This window comes from Canis aureus, chromosome X, assembly GCF_053574225.1.
Source record: "Canis aureus isolate CA01 chromosome X, VMU_Caureus_v.1.0, whole genome shotgun sequence".
Classification (NCBI taxonomy): domain Eukaryota; kingdom Metazoa; phylum Chordata; class Mammalia; order Carnivora; family Canidae; genus Canis; species Canis aureus.
Genome location: NC_135649.1, coordinates 123501708 through 123521249, shown reverse-complemented (window position 1 = coordinate 123521249; position 19542 = coordinate 123501708). Strand labels below are relative to the sequence as shown.

Genomic DNA, 19542 nt, shown 5'->3' with positions numbered 1-19542 from the left:
AAGGAGGATCCTGCGTCCTAAGAGGCGTTCGATTTACTGAGCTAGACTCTAGCAGATTCACGAAAGCTAAAGAGCCGCTTTCTAAAGTCAATCAAGGTGAAAGTCGCTCTTTTCTCACCTGGCCTCGTAACAGGCAGGAGTCGGCGCTCCTGCTGGGACTGCAGACGCTAACCATCCCTCCACCCGCCCGTGTGTCGCTAACACGCAGATCTTGTCCGCATGTGGACGGCTGGTCACAGGCCTCCTGCACCCCAGCTCCCTGGCACAAACCGAGATGGACACGGCACACTCGCGTCTTTCTTTCTCTGGCGTGGCTCTTATCTTGTCTCTCACCTGCTCAGGTGAGGGTGCAAGATGTGCTCAGGCGCCCAGTGATTGGAAACGCTTCCCGGAAATCCCGTCCGGGTCCCTGTAGCCCAGCCAGCGCTGGACGTTTGTTGGCCCCGTCAGTGGCTCAGAATGTCCTGGGACCGGGTGTCGGGAAGTCTCTGAGGTCAGGGGGAGGTCTCTGAGGTCACGGGGAGTGCTCTATGTGAGCTCAGGGAGGTGGGTTTGGGTTTTGTGACTGATGTTCTCCAGCCGGAGGTCTGTATGGTGGAGGGAGCAATGGTGAGGAGGGGGCTTATGGCAACAGGTGTCGACCTGGAACACGCTGGTGCATTGGGACGAGGAGGGAGGTACAGCTGGGGAGTGTGTGGCCTTCAGGGCGCATGGGATGTATATGTGGCTGGTGGGTGGGGGTGCAGGAGGGCCCCGGGAAGGGTGGAGAATGCCAGCCCCATACCTGCCCGATGGGATGTCATGGGGAGGAGACTCAGGAGTGTGAGTTTTGAAGACCCCATCCAGGGCTCTGCATGTACATCCAGCCCCTGCGGTGCAAGGAAGGCGGGGTGGCCACAGTGCTGTCCAGGCCGGTCCACCCTCGCTGTCCTCCCAGCTGTGGGGTCTGTCAGTGACTGATGAGGGGCGGTGCTGACACCTCCAACCTTAATAGCGGATACAGCACATTCTCCTCGCTTTCCTGTCAGATTTTGCCCTTTGTATTCTGACTCTCTGTTATCGGGTGCGTACAAGTTAACCATGGTACCGTCTTGGGAGAACTGACTCCTTGCTCATTTCTGGCACTCTTTTTATTTATTTATTTATTTTTTTATTCTTGGTAATTTCTTGTTTTGAAGTCTTTGGTGGCAAACGGGGAACAATGGACTCTGTTGGGAAGAGGTGTCCACGATGGTTTACGGGGCAGGAAGGGAGTATTTCCACCCCAGAAGCTTTGTCCTACACACTTGTAGGGCGAGGAGGGAGGGTAGCGTCTGCCTCTCCGTCCGTGTTTGTCCGGGTCTCTGTCATTCACCACATTTTGCCGTTAGCCTCCTTCTGGGCGATCGGCATCATTGTGTTATCGTGGGAACCTTAAAACCGCCTCCTGATCTGTCGTGGTTCCACCCGGGTGGACTTTGGCAAATGGACAGTCGGCTTACTCTGAAACCAGTGGTGACAAAGTACATTCTGGGTCACACCCACACCCACACATGCTGAGGGGTCGATGCCCTGGGGCCTGCAGTGGGGACCTCGGCCACCTCTACCTGTTTGCCGAGAAATTCCCCTGTCCCGAGTGTGCCCCGTGTCATCCCGAGGTACCGCTCTTGATACAAACTGCCCCTGGACTTACACCAGGAATGACCGGTGGGGACGGTTTTCATCAGTTGCATCCCGAGGGAGGGATGGGGCAGGGATGTTCTCTGGACCTGAGGGCAGCGGGGTCTGCGTGGGACCCGTTCTGAAGACCGCAGCCAACATTTTCTTAAAACGTCTACACCAGGAAATGCACTGCTGGCATTTTGGGGGAAATGTTCAGTAAAATGCATGTTTGGGGAAAGGTTTAAGAAGTGTGCAGGGGATCCCTGGGTGGCTCAGTGCTTTAGTGCCTGCCTTCGGCCCAGGGCGTGATCCTGGAGTCCCGGGATCGAGTCCCGCATCGATCTCCCTGCGTGCAGCCTGCTTCTCCCTCTGCCTGTGTCTCTGCCTCTCTCTCCCTCTCTGTGTCTTTCATGAATAAATAAATAAAAGTCTTAAAAAAACAAAGTGTGCAGGGATGTCTGGAAGAGGCCTGCCCCAGGATGAGGCATGGTTTCAGCCGCAGGTGCACAGCGGCTGCCATCTGCATCCTGCAGTGTAGACGCGTCCTCACAGCCCCCTTCATGCCCAGCTGAAGCACCCGTGCTCCTGTCCGCACCCCTCCAGGAGCCCACCTCCGCTACCCTCCCCGTCAGGCACGGGCCCCAGGCTCACATCACCCCCAGCACCCAGCAGAACGGCCGTGCCTGGCCACGTGTCTCTGTCATACGTGAATCCTGACCCCCAAGGCGGCGGTTATCAGCTGGTGGGCCTTGGGGAGGGGATTTGCTCATGAGGGCCTTGCCCCCACGAACGAGATTAGTGTCCTTACGAGGCCCCAGAGAGCCCCCCGGGCCCTCTCCTGTGTGAGGCCCCGGAATGGGCAGCCATCTGTGAACCAGGAAGCGGGTCCTCACCAGACCGTGAGTCTGCCAGCATCTTGACTCGGATGTCCACACCCCGAACCGTGAGGGATACACGGCTGTTGTTCCCAAGCCCCCAGCCTGTGGCATCGTGATTCCAGCTGCCCCAGCCGACACTGCAGGTGACGAGATGCCACGTGACGGGACAGCACGTGACAGGACGGCAGGTGAAGGGGCGCCAGGTAATGGGACTCCAGGGGATGGGATGCCAGGTGATGGGACTCCAGGTGATGGGATGCCAGGTCACGGGACAGCAGGTGACGGAACAGCAGGTGATGGGATGCTGACACCAGGTGATGGGATGCAAGCTGTGATGGGACTCCAGGTGATGGGACACCAGGTAACGAGACTCCAGGTGATGGGATGCCAGATGACGGGATACCAGGTGATGGAACAGTAGGTGATGGAATGCCAACACCAGGTAATGAGACTCCAGGTGATGAGATGCCACATGACAGGACAGCACATGACAGGATGGCAGGTGATGGGATGCCAGGTAACGGGACTCCAGGTGATGGGATGCCAAGTCACAAGACAGCAGGTGACAGAATGGCAGGTGATGGGACTCCAGGTGATGGGACGCTGACACCAAGTGATGGAATGCAAGGTGATAGGACTCCAGGTGATGGGATGCCAACACCAGGTAACGAGACTCCAGGTGACGAGATGCCACATGACAGGACAGCACGTGACAGGACAGCAGGTGATGGGACGCCAGGTAACGGAACTCTAGGTGATTGGACTGCAGGTGATGGGATGCCAACACCAAGTAACGGGACTCCAGGTGATGGGATGCCAGGTCACAGGATAGCAGTTGACGGAACGGTAGGTGATGGGATGCCAACACCAGGTAACGGGACTCCAGGTGATGGGATGCCAGGTGATGGGACGGCAGGTGACAACGGCAGGTGATGGGAAGGTGACACCAGGTGATAGGACAGCAGGTGATGGGACAGCAGGTGACAACATATAATGGGACAGCTGGCGATGGGATGCCAGGTTATGAATGACACAGTAGGCGACAGGACAGCAGGTGACAGGATGTCAGATATCCAGGATGGGACAGCAAGTGATGGGATGCCAGTTGATGGAACAGCCGGTGACAATGCAGTAGGTAGGCCAGGTAATAGGATAGTAGGTGATGGGATGGCAGCTGATAGGACACCTGGTGGCAGGACAGCAGGTGATGGCATGCCAGGTGATGGGACAGTTAGTGATGACACAGCAGGTGACTGGACACCAGGTGACAGGACAGCAAGTGACCAGATCCCAGGTGATGGGACAGCAGATGACAGGATGCCAAGTGACAGGACAGCGGATGGCACAGCAGGTGACAGGATGCCAGATGGTAGGACGGCAGGTGACGGGACACCTGGGGTGGTTGAGTTGGTTGAGTGTCCAGCTTTTGACTTTGGCTCAGGTAGTGATCAGGGTCGTGAGATCGAGCCCCCATTGGGCCCCACGCCAGCGGGGAGTCTGCTTGAGAGTCTCTCCCCCTGCCGTTCCCCCACGCATGCGCTCTCTCAAATAAATCTTTATTTTTTATTTATTTATTTTTAATTTTTTAAAAAATATTTTATCTATTTATTCATGGGAGACACAGAGAGAGAGAGAGGCAGAGACCCAGGCGGAGGGAGAAGCAGGCTCCATGCAGGGAGCCCGACGTGGGACTCGATCCCGGGACCCCAGGATCAGGCCCTGGCTGAAGGCGGTGCTAAACCGCTGAGCCACCCGGGCACCCTCAAATCTTTAAATAGAAACAAAGTCTCTCAGCAGCTGGGCTTCCTGAGGGAGCAGGCACGGACTGTGCCGCCCGGCCCTTCCGGGCCCTTCCGCAGCTCCCGCAGAACCGTCCCCACGAGGAGCACGTTTGCGGCCCCTCCCACGAGAAACGCACTAGCTGGGGCCGTTTCTGAACAGCCGCCGTCCACGCGAATCCTTCTCTGTTTTCAGCCCGAGCCCTGGGGATGCTGCCGGTCAGGCTGGCGTCTGGCATGTGCTCGGCGGCGGGACGCGAGCCCCGACCTTGGATTCTGGGGCACGTCCTGCAGAGCCTACCCGCCGGGAGGCGCGTCCTCCGGCTTGCTGCTGGCGACGCGGGCCGGGTGGGGCAGGTGATCCGGTCCCCTGGTAAGCCCCCTCCAGCGCCCGAGGCCCGTGTCCGTGTGACCGCCCGCCGGCCTCTGTGCAAAGCGCTGTGCCAGCCCGCCCTGCACTGTGCGTATGGCATGTTGCACGCCCAGCCACACCTGGGCTTTGCATGTGAACTCGAGCATCGGAACGGGCACGGGACGAGAGTGGCACCTCCCCTCCTTCCTCGTGTGGCCTGGACCTTCCCACCCAGGCGGCTGCCCCGTCCCCGCTGATGGGCACCCCGACCAGTCCTGCCCCACCATGAGCTTGGCTCCGAGGGCGCCCTGCGTGTCCAGGTGTCCGCATGGGGCCTCCTGCATGTAAATCTCTGCTCCGGAGATCTTGGCTTCTGCGGTGAAGATGTTCCCTGCACACAATCGCTTGCATGGATCCACAACAGCCGAGTGTGACTCCACAGAGCAGTGAGTGGGTGGCACAGGGCTCTTGTCACCTGAGCTCAGCCCTGCCTACTGTGGGTTAATGGTGGCCCCAGAACATATGGCCACGTCCTACCTACCCCTGCAACCTCAGGACGGGAACTCATTGGAAACGGGGTGTTTGCAGATGGGATGACGTGAGGGTCTGAGCTGAGCTCGTCCTGGACCAGGTGGCCCTATGTCCAACAACAGGGGTCCTCGCAAGAGACAGAAGAGGAGGCGCAGACGCAGAGGAGGAGCCCCATGAGGATGGAGGACAGGGGAGGGACGCGGCCTCCAGCTGGGGGACGCCTGGGGCCCCAGACGCCAGAAGAGCCCCCGCCCTGGATCTCAGCAGCCCTGCCTGCCCGGATCTCAGACGTCTGGTCTCCAGAGCCGAGATAGGCTAATCCCTTTGGTTTTGAACCAGTGGGTTTTGCGTCATTTGACATGGCATCCCTAGAAGATTTACGGGAGCCCCTGGGCGCCCCATGTCCAGGGCCTACAAAGTATTCGATGCGTGCAATGAGTAATCAATGCTAGTGATTAGCAAGCATATCGGTTCTGGACCCGTTTCCTTGATGATGGTGTGATGGAGGGAGGTGGGAGATGCGGCTATTTAGGGCTGTGGGCACAGCAGGGACAGGACTGAGCACAGAGCCAGCGCGTACCCTGAAGCTTGGTCATCCCCGTAATAGGATTAATGGGATTTTCTAGACTGATCCGCCTTTGGCTCGTGCTGGGCCTCCAGCAAGGAGCTTCTGGCAGCAGCACCGCGCGGCCGACCGCCCCACGACTTGCTAGCAGACCCACACTCTGTGCAGCCGGGACGACCGAGGGCTCTGTGCGCCAGCCGGGCGTGGGACAAGGATGAGTTCCCCGGAGGAACAGGCGTTCCGTCTGCTGACCGAGTACTCAAATGGTTTCATGGTCTCCCAGGTAGGAACGTGGGGAGAACGTTCCGCCGGAGCAGACGTGGATCCCGTGGGTGGGAGCTGGGCGAGGGCGATGGGGAGTGACGGCTTCATGGGTAGGGAGTGTCCTGTAGGGGTGGGTGGGGTGTCCTGCAAGGACGGGCAGGTGCCTTCTGGGCCGTGGGACAATGCTTACTGAAAGAGATTGAAATATTCAAGACTTTTTGTGGCTTTTTGTGTAATATGGGCGGTTGTCCATTAACACACTACAAAGCGAGGTGATGTGTTTGAAATAGAGGCGAGCCTGGGGGCCCACGGGCAACGTGGCGCACTTCCGTATCTCATCCCTTCCCGTGGCTGAGTCCATATGATCCTGCGTGCACGCGGGACACACACGGGCCTCACGGTGTGTGATGCCACTTCTCCCAAACACGCGGAATAATGCAAATGCATGGACGCGGAAAGCAAAGTGGTGGTTCGCCAGGCCCCGGGGAGGGAGATGGGCAGCGACTGGTCATTACGGACAGGCTCCCCTTTTAGGGGGAGGATGAGAATGTTCTGGAACCAGATAGAGGCGGTGGTTGCACAACGCAGTCAATGTGCCCAACACCCCCCGAGTTGTATTGTTTAAGACGCTTAATGCCGAACCTTCTGCTACGTGAATTTTTCGTCCTTAAAACCTTTGAGGCAAGCTGTAGTTAGATTTGAGGAGTCTATATTTGTGTATATTCCTTCATTTATGTCTTTAAAAAAATTGTTTTTTCAAGAAATTTTTATTTAAATTCGAGTTAGTTAACATAGAGTGTATTACCGGTTTCGGAGGTAGAGGTCAATGATTCATCGGTTGCACGCGACACCCGCGGCTCATCGCATCACGAGTCCTGCTTCATGCACGTCACCCACTTACCCCATCCCTCCACCCACCTCCCCTCACTCAGATAGAGTGAGAACACTCAGCCCTATTTGTTTCCTGGAGTTGAGAATCTCTTATAGTTTGTCTCCCTGGTCTGATTCCGTCTAGTTTGATTTTTCCCCTCGTCTTCCCCTGTGTTCATCTGTTGTGTTTCTTAAATTCCACGTAGGAGTGAGCTTGTGTGATAAATGCTTTTCTCTGATTGACCTATTTCTCTTCGCGTCAGGCCCTCTAGTTCCCCCCGGGACATTGCAAATGGGAAGATTCCATCCTTTGTGATGCCTGAGGAATATTCTGTTACCTACATAGACCACATCTTCTGCATCCATTCATCTGTTGATGGCCATTTTGGGCTCTTTGCACAGTCTGGCTATTGTGGACATGGCTGCTGTGAACATTGGGGTGCAGGTGCCCCTTCCGTTCACATCTGTATCTTTGGGGTAAATACCTGATAGAACCACGGCTGGGTTGCAGGGTAGCTCTGTATTCAACTTCTTGAGGAACCTCCATATTGGTTTCTAGACTGGCTACACCAGCTTGCATTAGATTTTACATTTTATTTAATTATTTTTTAAATAGATTTTATTTATTTCACAAAGAGAGAGAGGAGAGAGAGAGCACAAACAGGGGGAGCATCAGAGGGAGACGGAGAAGCAGAGTCTTTGCTGAGCGGGGAGCCCGATGTGCGACTCGATTCCACGACTCTCAGTTCATGACCTGAGCCGAAGGCAGATGCTCAAACCACCAGCCCACCCAGGCGCCCCAATAAAATGTAGGCGGTCCTGTGTATGCACATGCGTGTGCGGATGCAGGCGGCAGGACAGCGCTCACAGCTGCTGCACGAGGGGACGGTGTCCTGCTCTCATGAGACGGTGAGATTCTCCCTGGCTTTTGGGGGTGAAACTCGAATTTTGAGAACACTGAGCTTCACCATGTGGGAGCTGACCACCTGCCAGGCAGAGAGCTGCCCAACGGCCGCATTCGTTGTGGGGGAAGGTGCGGGATGGCAAGATGGGGGTGATGTGTGCAGCCAGTGGGGTCCGGCCCCCCCAGCACCGTGGCGCCCTGTGCATGTGGGTGGTATTTTGAGTGTCCTGCGGGGGATATTGTGACACACGAAGGTGCCTTGGCCTCCCTCGCTCACCGACTCACAGGTGTTGTACTACTGCCGCCGTGTGCGCTTGACTCATAATTGAAGCGGCTGCGGAGTTTGGGTGGAGGTCACTGACAACTGCCGCAGAATGTGCTCCCCGCGTGAGCCCACGGATCCCCCAGATGGGGTCTGTAGGCCCCCTACGGTGGAACCCTTGCGATACGGAGAAAGAGCTTCCTTCCGCAAATTAGTTATAATAATTCGCAGCCTTCCTGTCGCTTGAAAGCATGACCTGCTTGTGCTCGCGAGATGCTTCCCGGGCAGCTGGGGCTGTTCGCCGTTGGCTCACCAAGCTGTCGGGTGCGTTATACATCCCGGCAGGACAGTCCGCTCAGGACACGGGGTGCTTTGTCACCTGGTTGTCACGCGTGTAAGAGAAGAGGATTGCACACAAACGTCACCAAATAAAGCGTAATACGGCCTGGAGAGCATAAAACTGGATACAACCGCGATAGAGTAATAGCTAATTTGACGTTGATAGAGTAAAGTTTAATATGACCTTGACAAAACTTAATATGACCTTGATAAGATAAACGTTAATACAATCTTGATAGAATAATACTTAACACGAACTTGATAGAGTAATACTTAATATGACGTTGATCAATAATACTTCTTAATATGACGTTGATGGAAAAAACTTAAAATGACATTGACAGAATCAATCCAATGTAACATGACCTTGATAGATTACTTAATACAACCTCGATAGAATAAATCCTAGTACAATTTTTTTTAACTTAATACAATTTTGATGGAATAATACTTACGACGACCTTGGTGGAATAATTCTTAACATGATGTTGATCGAATACTTAATATGACCTTGGTACAGTAAAACGTTAGACGACCTTGATAGAATAATACGACCTAGATAGAACAATACTTCATACGACCTTGACAGAATGAGTTAATAAAATCTTTTTGTTGTTGTTGTTTTAGACATTCCACTTAGTTTTTTGACAGAGAGAAGGAGAAAGAGCGAGAGCACAAGGCAGGGGGCGGGGACAGGGAGCCGCCGATTCCCGCTGAGCAGGGAGCCCGACTCAGGACTCGATCCCAGGACCCCCGGGGTCACGACCTGAGCCGAAGGCAGACGCTTCACCAGCTGAGCCCCCAGGCGCCCCTATAAGATCTAGTTGCAATAGGAGGGCCCGCAGCTTGTCCAGGACCTAATGTGGCCCTAATAGGACTTTGCGTAGCTTCGCCTGCGTGAGAAATCATTCGCCGTGGATCCAACCGGAGTTCACACCGTGTGGACACAATAAAGCTTGCAACCGCCCGAGTAGAGCAGACAGCTAACAGAACCGAGACAGGACGAGTTCCCGCCCCTCCTAGGGTCACACAGGAACCGCAGGGGACGGGATCCGGTCCCCATAGGACCAGAGTTGGCGCGGGTGCACAGAGGGCACGGACACAGCCTCCCCCAGACGCCGTGGGGCGGCACAGAGTCCTGTCCAGGCCGCGTGGTGCATGAGACGGAGCGTCCTCATGGGCTCTCAGGTGCGAGCCTGGCCCCAGGGAGCACAGGGAAATGTGGGTGGACATGTCTGGGCGTCACCGCTCGGGCTGCGGTGGGTGGAGAGCAGACAGGCAGCCGCACACCCCACGGTGCCCAGGACGCACCTCAGGGAGCCATGTGGCCCCTGAGCACGGGATAAGGGGTGATAGGACCCCGGTCCACGGGATGAGAGTTTCCAGGATTCCAGTCCATGGAATGAGCACCACGAGGACCCACATCTATGGAAGGAGAGTCACCAGGACCCCCGTCCATGGAATGACAGTGACCAGGACCTCCGTCCATGGGATGGGAGTCATCAGGACCCTGGTCCATTGAATGAGAGGCACCAGGATCCCGTCCATGGAACGACAGTGACCAGGACCCCTGTCCATGGGATGAGAATCACCAGGACCCCCGTCCAGGGTATGAGAGTCACCTGGGCCCCCATCCATGGAACGACAGTGACCAGGACCCCCATCCAGGGGATGAGAAGCACCAGGACCCCCAACCACAGAACAACAGTGACCAGGACCCCCGTCCAGGGGCTGAGAGTCACCAGGACCCCTGTGCATGGAATGAGAGTGTCTAAGACCCCAGACCATGGAATGGGAGTTACTAGGACCCCCGTCCATGGAATGAGAGTGACTAGGACCATAGTCAGAGGATAAGAAGAGTTCAGGCAGTGTCACTCCTCATGGGCCCTGCCACCCCCACTGCCACGGCCCCCGTGGAGAGCATATTTACGCCTTTCCCATCCGCTCGGTGAGAAAGCAAAGGCCAACCTCCGTCATTAAGCAGGATGGAGGCGGGTCTTATTTTTATTTCATTGTATTCACGTCCACGCACCTACTGCAGCGGTGCTGTCTCCACGGGGAGTGGGTGCCCCATGACCCTCTGCGCAGGTGGGACGTGAGTGTGTGCATCCGTGCTGGCCAATACCAGAGAGGTCGCCCCATCGAAAACCCTCCTGTGCAGGAGGAAAAACAATGCACTCATTCATCCGTCCTTTATCCGGTACGCGTCATTTCCGGGCAGGACCTGTCCAACTGTCTGGACAGATCCGGCACTAGCAGGCCGCACGTTTTAAGGGTCTGGCACCACCGTGTAGGGAACCTCACTGGCCTCTGAGCAGCAGCGCGTGTATTTCCCCGCTTGCAAAATTAAACCAAGGCCGGCCTCGAGTCTGGGTCCCCAGGTAATCACTGCGAGCAGGGAAGGGGCGGAGACTAGGGTCTTGAAACCTCACGAGGGTTTGCCGGTGGCTGTGTGTCCCTGTCCCTTGGCTGGTGTTGTCTTTGGGGACTGCAGGTTTCCCTCGGAGGCTGTTTCTTTGCTGGAATGGTCCCCCGGCTGTTTCTTTGTCCGAAGTGATGCTGTTCCAGGCATGACAGAGGGCGGGGAGGGGGTTTAGTGAAGAGCTTCTAAACACAGACAGGGCGGGGGGCAAGCTGCAGGAACCCACACCTGCTCAGGACCCCCTTTCCCCGATGGCCAGCCCGCGAATGGCCTCGTGGGACCCTCCCTGTACTCTGCAGATAATCCCACCCCCCACCCCACCCCAGCCCACCCCACCCCCAGCCCTAGCTCTGACTCTCCCTGGGGACCAACCCAACCAGTAGATGGCATCATTCCGGACGGCTGGTCAACCCCACAGCACATGAGGCAGCAGAAACAGGCGCTTCCCGAGTGCACAGTGGAAGCACATTTCATTTCATTTCACTCTATTTTTTATTTATTTATTTATTTATTTATTTATTTATTTATTTATTTATTTTTAAATATTTTATTTATTTATTCATGATGGGAGGGGGGCAGAGACTCAGGCAGAGGGAGAAGCAGGCTCCATGCCAGGAGCCTGACGCGGGACTCCATCCCGCGACTCCAGGATCACACCCCGGGCCAAAGGCAGGCGCTGAACCACCGAGCCACCCAGGGATCCCCCTATTTTATTTTTCATTTGTTTTACTTGCTCTATTCCACTCTAAGATATTTGAGTATTTACTTGACTTTTATTTGAGCATTTTGTTTAAAATCAGAAAATTTCATATAAATTAAACATTTTAACTGGTTAAAGATTTAACTGGAAGATTTTATCTTTATTTTTAAAGATTATTTATTTTTTGGGAACACTTTATTGTTTTCTTTAAATAGACGTAACATCAAATTGACTATCGTCACCGTTTTTGAGTGCACAGCTCAGTGGCATTGAGCGCATTCACGTTGTTGTGCAACCACCTGCACCATCCACATCCAGAACTTTCTATTTTCCCCAATTTGAAGATTTGTCCCCATGAAACACGATCTCCCCGTTCCCCGACCCGCAGCCTTTGGCGCCACCGTCTACTCCCTGTCTCTATGGACGGGACTATTCTAGCGACCCCGTATATGTGGAATCACACATCCGTGTCTGATTTATGTCACTGATCGCCACGTCCTCAAGGTGCACCGACTCCGCTGTGTGCATGGACCATATTTTGCTCATCCATTCGTCCGTTGTTGGACGCCTGCTTCTTCCATGTTTGGCCACTGTGGATAATGCATCAGCGAACACGAGTGTACAAGTATCTCTTCCAGGGTCCACTTTCAATACTTTTGGGTCCACACCCAGAATTGGAATTTCTGGTTTTGTGGCCATTGTATGTTCGATTTTGTAAGGAACCGCCACAGTGTTTTCCACAGCAGTGCAGTGTCCCCTGAAAACGCACCCCTGAGTCCCCGTGGTGTGTGCTTCTACAAGTGGGGCTCCCAGGATGCTCAAAGCTGACCCGTTATTTCCGAGGTTCTGTTTGCTGCCTGTGAGCTGGGCGTGTTTGACCTTCTCGCCGAGGCCCCGGAGCCCCTGGGCGCGGCAGCGGTGGCTGCACGGCTGGGCACCAGCTCCCATGGGACAGAGCTCCTGCTGGACACCTGTGTGTCTCTGAAGCTACTTCAGGTAGAAACAAAAACAGGAAAAGGTAAGCATGTAGACATTATGTAACTGAACGGGTGTGGCTGACTTTCAATAAAACTTTATTTACAAACACACGCGGTGGGCCAGGTGTGCTCCCCAGGCGGTACTTTGCCGACCTCATTCTAGGGACTCCACACGCTGGTGTGCGCATCCGTACCCTCATGAAGTATCCAATGAGCAAGAAAAAATGGGGGAAAGAATCATAAGGGAGTAATTTTCAATCAGACTAAATTTATCCAGTTAAAGGGTTGCCCTCCCTTACGCTATTATATTCTCATCTTGGTGTTGATATGGGCCTGGGGCTGCCCATCATCTGCCAGACTTTTGTTGAAAACGGTGAGTTGGAATCTAACGTGTCCTTTTGCATTTGTTTTCAGCTTTATATCAAAACACAGAGCTCTCCAGCACCTACCTGGTGAGGGCCAGCCCCAAGTGCCAGGGCAACATGCTGCGGTACCTGGCCAGGACGACGTACCTGTGCTGGGGTCACCTGACCCAGGCCGTGAGGTGGGCACAGCCTCAAAGGGGTGGATAGGACCCCTGGGCTCCCTGGGGGCTGGTTTCAGGGCAACTGTGCGGTTGAAGCACCAGGTTTCTTGTAGCATCAAACACGACCCCGCTAGATGTGGAACTCTGAGCAGACGTGAGAAGCCCCCTGGTGCTGGCCAATGGGATTCACGTCATGCTAATCTGTCGAAATAAGAAGTCCTGGTGTTTAACTGGTGTCCGGGGAAACGGTCACGGGCTGAGGAGGCAAAGTGGGGAATCGTGATGGTTGTCCTCCCTGTAGCTGCTCTCGGGCTTCATGATGTGGGTGCCTGGGGAATCCTGGGCACTGCAGGGTGTGGAGCAGCATCTCTGGTCTCCTCCCACCATAGGCCATGGCACCCTCCCCAGCTGTGATAGTAAAAAAAGGTCCCCAGACATTGACAAGTGCCTTTTGAGAGCAGAATCCCAGAACCTGGGAACCACTGACATAGATGGATGGATACCTAGATGGTCAGGTAGGTAGGTAGGTAAATACATAGATAGATAGAGGGATGCATGGACGATAGTATAGGGATGGCTCAATGGGTGGAAGGATGATGGATGGATGGTTGGATGGATGGATGGACGGATTGGCAGGTGATAGATATAGGGATAGATGGATGATAGTATAGGGATGGCTCAATGGGTGAAAGGATGATGGATGGTTGGATGGATGGTTGGATGGATGGATGGACAGATAGGTGGATGGACAGATGGATGGATGGACAGATTGGCAGGTGATAGATATAGGGATAGATGGATGATAGTATAGGGATGGCTCAATGGGTGGATGGATGGATGGACAAATGGATGGATGGATGAATGAGTGGATGGATGGTTAGATAAATGGATGAATGGATGGATGGATGGACAGATAGGTGGATGATTGTTCGGTGATAGATATAAGGATGGATGGATGATAGTAAAGGGATGGCTTGATGGGTGGATGGATAGATGGATGGACAAATGGATGAGTGGATGGATGATGGATGGATGGATGGATGGATGGATGGACAGATAGGTGAATGGACGGATGGGTGGATGATTGGTCGGTGATAGATACAGGGATAGATGGATGATAATATAGGGATGGCCAGATGGATGAATGAATGGATGGATGGATAGATGGATGGATGGTTGGATGGACAGACAGGTGGATGGATGGTTGGATAATTTAAAGATAGATATAGGGATGGATGGATGATTGATAGATGATAGATACACGGGTACATAGGCAGAGGGCTGGGGGGCTAGAGGTGCTAGATGGGTGCTAGGTAGAGAGATGGATAGAGGAGAGATAAGGACGGGTGGGAGGGTGCTAGGAGGGTAGGTAGGTAGCTCGATAAGAGCCAGCACTACTGGATGTTAGTGCACAGTGGATGGTAGATACTAACACCTGCGGGGAGCTCCTCATAGGTCTTAGGAGACATACATAAAGAGTAGATGTCGGCAGATAGAGCTAGATGACAGGTACTGACAGGTATCGATAGGAGCGCGGCAGGGCCCCTCCTGCTCCTAGGTTCCGGCTCCAGATCCTCCGGGCCTCAGTGTCCGCTGGCCGCACATCACCTTCAGACCTCGTCAGACCGTCTTTAGGTCATCCTCCTTCCTTGCTCACACGGGGCGGAGCCCGGTTGCACGTCCAGCCTGCGGCTCTGAACACCTCCAAGGGGGGCCGTGCGTGCGTTTGGTGACCGAGTCCCGTCCCCTGCCCGTTCTGTCTGTGACGGGAGGGGAGGCTGTGCGACCCCGCACGCCCACTGGCGCTCCCTGGCCGCGTCAGATCCGGGGTGACCGCGTGGCGCCCGTTTGCAGGGACGGCAGGAACCAGTATCTGGAGGCATTCGGGGTTCCCTCCGACCAGCTCTTCAGCGCAATCTACAGGTAACGCGGGTGTCCGCGCTTGCAATGGACGTGGGGGGCAGGGGGCGTGGCTAAGGAAATGGGTCTAAACGGAGCAAAACAGAGGGAAGGTGATATTTAAGATGATGAAGAAGAAGAAAAACCCCACAGCAGATGTGTTTGTGTTGCAGCCACATGCCAGGTGTCCCGGCGGGGTGGGCTTCGGGGTCCCGAGGGTGGCGGAGCTGGGGCTCCCCACATCCTGAAGCAGGTCACCGTGCAGGCCTTCCCCACCGTGCCCGCGGCTCACAACCCCCCGCCCCCCACGTCGTGGGGTGCGGTGAACACCTGTGCTGTCGCGTGCAGGTCCGAGGACGAGCGGCTGCAGTTCATGCGAGGCCTGCAGGACGTCTGGAGCGTCAGCGGGAGGCCTGTGCTGGGCGCCTTCGACCTGTCCCCGTTCCCGCTCATCTGCGACGTTGGGGGTGAGCCACTGCCCCGCACCCCGGAGCAGGGTCTCAGGGCTGGTGACCTCGGCGCCCCGGGGGGTGAGGGTCGGAACACGACGGAAAGGCCCCCACTTAGCATCAGGGGCCAAGCATCCCCTCCGCGTCCCACGGGGCGCAGGTCTGCAGCCCCTCCGCGGCTGCGGTGCACCCCAGGGCAGTTCGGAGCCTGTGCATCACGGCAGGATGGAGGTGTAGATGCTGGCATCGCTCAGTGTGACACCCTCTTGCGCTGACCGCCCCATACAGCATGACGCCTGTTAGGCTGCGATTCAGGGGCTTGGCGGGGCGCGCGTCCCGGTCGGGACCCTCCCCACCTGGGCGTGGCCCCCACAATGGGCTTGCGGGTCTGGACGGAGCCTCCCCGGTGTGGACGCGCTGGGAGTCGCATCCACGGGGCCCACAGGCCTGGGTGTGCAGCTCCTAGGGGCTCACACCCTTGGTTGACACCTGGGCGGCCTCCCCCACCGTCACCGGGCAGCAGGGCGCCACGATGGGGAGACTCCGCGTGCTTGACGCCAAAGGGACCGCCGTGCCTGGCGTGCCGCGTGACTTTGCACGGTTTCTGTGGTCTCCGCGCCGCCCAATCCTTGGGTCAGGGGCAGTCCCCGTGGTGCCCCAATGCGTGTCCGCGTGGGAGTCACGCAGGACGCACTCATGGCTAGATGGGTGGGTGGGCCCAGCCAGGAAGATTCGGTGATTCGGGGGCTCCTGGATGACCTTGTGGCCGTCAACACCTGCTGGGGCGCACGTCACTCGCATTTCCCGTCCGCCTGTCACCTTCCGTGTGCGTTTCCAGGCTGTTCTGGGGCTCTGGCCAAGGAGTGCACGTCTCTGTACCCCGCGTGCCAGGTCGCCGTTTTCGACACGCCCGAAGTGGTGCAGACGGCAGAGAAGCACTTCTCATTCCCGGAGGCAGCGCGGATCAGCTTCTGTGCAGGTGGGCTCCGCCGAGCTCTGCGCGTGCACACGGAAACGCACGTGTGCTCCCCCCTGGGGGAGAGCTCATGGAGAGCGCCTGACCCCGGTACCCCAGACCTGGCTTCTGGGGGTCGTCATCGGGCGTCTTGCAGGGGACGGTCACACCTGTTTATGTGCTTCATCCAGAGGTGGAAGGAATAAACCGACTTCAGAGGTTGGGGGGGCAGGGGACGCAGTAGGTCACTTTGCCATGGCACAGCTGAGCTGGGATTTTGGTGACTTTGCGGTGGGTCACGAAGGGAAGGCCGGGGAAGGTGCAGCTGCGTGCGTCCCCACGGCTGGATGCTCTCCTTCACCTGCTGCGCACAAACACACGGCCCACCGAATGCGGCCCCCGGGCCGAATTTGCCGACCCCTGTGTTTGGTCACTGAACGGAAGAGAAGCAGTCTGGAGGCCCCCCCCGTTCCCCCTTTCCCGCCCTGGGTCGTGGGGTGATGTCCATAGGGTCCGCATTTCCCGGGGGCCTCAGCACGGGGCAGGGTGGTGCCCTGGCCCGGATGGCCTCCCACACACACTCCTCCCCAACTCCTCTGAGTTTGCAGAGTTTGGACAACATACAGCTGCCCGGTCCACCCTGTGTGAGGCTGGGTCACGCTTTTTCCAAAATCGGTACTTCTTGCAGGAAAAATGTTACAAGTGTCGAGTCTGACAGCACGTACGCATGGAAGCTCTTCCTTGGCCATGTTGGTTTGTTTGTTTCCCAGCCCGGAAAACACGTATTGACTGTTGGTCTAGTTCAGCTCCTCACACGGGAGCTGCTGACCGATGGCCCGGGGTGTCCGGAAATCCCCGGCGTACACGGCCCTTTATTTGCAACCTCAGGAAAGGAGATGAAAATAAACTAAGAAAAAAGTAAAACCATTTTCCAGATCGAGAAGGACGGAAAGAGCCCCCCGGACACCGTTCAGAAGCTTCTTGTCCTCCTTGAGGCTTCCCTTTGTTCAGGGCCAGGTCTTCAAGTCACAGCTGGGATGGCCTGGGGGCAGCTCGACACACCTAGGTGACTGTTGCACGCGGGATTGAGCTGCGCGCTGACCCCAGGGCCCCGGCCTGTGTTATAGGAGATTTCTTTAAAGACCCGCTTCCGGAGGCGGATCTGTACGTCCTGGCGAGGGTCCTGCACGACTGGACGGATGAGCGGTGCTCACGCCTGCTGGCGAGGATCCATGGTGCCTGCAAACCAGGTAGGTCGGGGCGCTGCGTGTCCATATGGGCTTGTGAGTGCCTTCAGCGCGGGATCGTGCCAGAGGCTCATTTGCACGCCTGAATGCGGGTCACAGGCAAGTGTGCCCGTGCTCCCAGCTGGCTTCCCTTCTGGGTCAGTAACGAAAACCAAGCGGCATTCGCACCCGTTCTGTATCGAATCTGAGTTAAAGGTGCAGAAAGCTGAAGGCTCCCGCGGTGCACGCCCCGCCTGCTCCACCCCGCTTCTGGCCGGGGCCGGGGCGGGGTGCGGGTCAGCTTGGGCCCATTCCGCAGCTGGGGCCGGGAGGTGGAGCGGGGCTCCTGGGGCGGCCTCCCCCTGGCTCCCGGGCGCTGTCCGTCCCGTCCCAGGCGGCGGCGTCCTGGTCATTGAGAGCCTCCTGGCCGCGGACGGCCGGGGCCCGCTGACGGCGCAGCTCTACTCGCTGAACATGCTGGTGCAGACGGAGGGCCGCGAGCGGACCCCCGCCCAGTACCGCGCGCTCCTGGCTGCCGCCGGCTTCCGCCACGTCCAGTGCAGGAGAACCGGGGGCCTGTACGACGCCATCCTGGCCACGCGCTAGTCCCCACGGCTCCGCCCCACAGGTACCCTCGCCAGCACACGGGGCTCTCCGCAGCGACCGCGGTCCGGGGCGTCGGCGACGGAGTGGGGGGCTCTGCTAACTGTCGTCCTCTGCCCTTCGCTCTGGGGTTTGTCTTGTTCCCTTCTGCTCCATGTTCTACGCTGTTCTGTTCCTCTCTGTCCTCTGCTGTTCCACTCTATTCTGTCCTATTCTACTCTATTCCATTCTGTTCGATTCTATTCTTTCTATTCTGTTCCATTCCATTCCATTCTACTCTATTCTGTTTTATTCTATTTGGTTCAATTCTTCTCTATTCTATTCTGTTTTATTCTACTCTATTCTGTTCGATTCTGTTCTTTCTATTCTATTCTATTCTATTCAGTTCAGTTCAGTTCGATTCTACTCTATTCTGTTCTGTTTTATTCTCTATTCTGTTTGATTCTATTCTGTTCTATTTGACCCTATTCTGTCCTATTCTACTATATTCTATTCTGTTTGATTCTATTCTTTCTATTCCATTCCATTCCATTCCATTCCATTCCATTCCATTCCATTCCATTCTATTCTATTCTATTCTATTCTATTCTATTCTATTCTATTCAGCTCAATTATTCTCTATTCTATTCTGTTTTATTCTACTCTATTCTGTTTGATTCTATTCATTCTATTCTATTCTATTCAGTTCGATTCGACTCTATTCTGTTCTGTTTTATTCTCTATTTTGTTTGATTCTATTCTGTTCTATTTGACCCTATTCTGTCCTATTCTACTCTATTCTATTCTGTTTGATTCTATTCTTTCTATTCCATTCTACTCCATTCTATTCTATTCTATTCTATTCTATTCTATTCTATTCTATTCGGCTCAATTATTCTCTATTCTATTCTGTTTTATTCTACTCTATTCTGTTCAATTCTATTCTTTCTATTTTATTCTATTCTGTTCAGTTCAGTTCGATTCTTCTCTATTCTGTTCAATTCCACTTGGTTCAATTCTACTCTATTCTGTTCGATTCTATTGTGTTCTAGTCTCTCACATTCTACTCTGTTCTGTTCTATTCTGCTCTATTGTATTCTGTTCAATTCTGTTCATTCTATTCTATTCCATTCTATTCTATTTGGTTTGATTCTTCTCTATTCTATTTAATTCTATTGTTTGATTCTTCTCTATTCTGTTCTATTCTATTTGGTCCGATTGTACTCTATTCTGTTCTGTTTTATTCTCTATTCTGTTTGGTTCTATTCTATTCTGCACTATACTATCATATTCTACTCTATTCTGTTCTATTCGACCCTATTCTGTTCCATTCTACTTTATTCTATTCAGTTCGATTATATTTTTTCTATCCTCTTTTCTTTTCTTTTCCTTTCTCTTTTCTTTTCTTTCTTTTCTATTCTT

General features: G+C 54.9%; 1 protein-coding gene across 1 annotated transcript; it reads left to right on the top strand.

Moving 5' to 3' along the window:
• Positions 1–4729: 4729 nt before the first annotated feature.
• On the top strand, positions 4730–18734 carry ASMT (acetylserotonin O-methyltransferase). Its single transcript, XM_077888012.1, has 8 exons — positions 4730–6028; positions 12350–12524; positions 12898–13027; positions 14864–14932; positions 15257–15375; positions 16196–16336; positions 17440–17562; positions 17933–18734. The coding sequence occupies exons 1-8, from the start codon at positions 5960–5962 to the stop codon at positions 18142–18144; spliced, it is 1038 nt and encodes a 345-aa protein (XP_077744138.1). The 5' UTR covers positions 4730–5959; the 3' UTR covers positions 18145–18734.
• Positions 18735–19542: the final 808 nt, after the last annotated feature.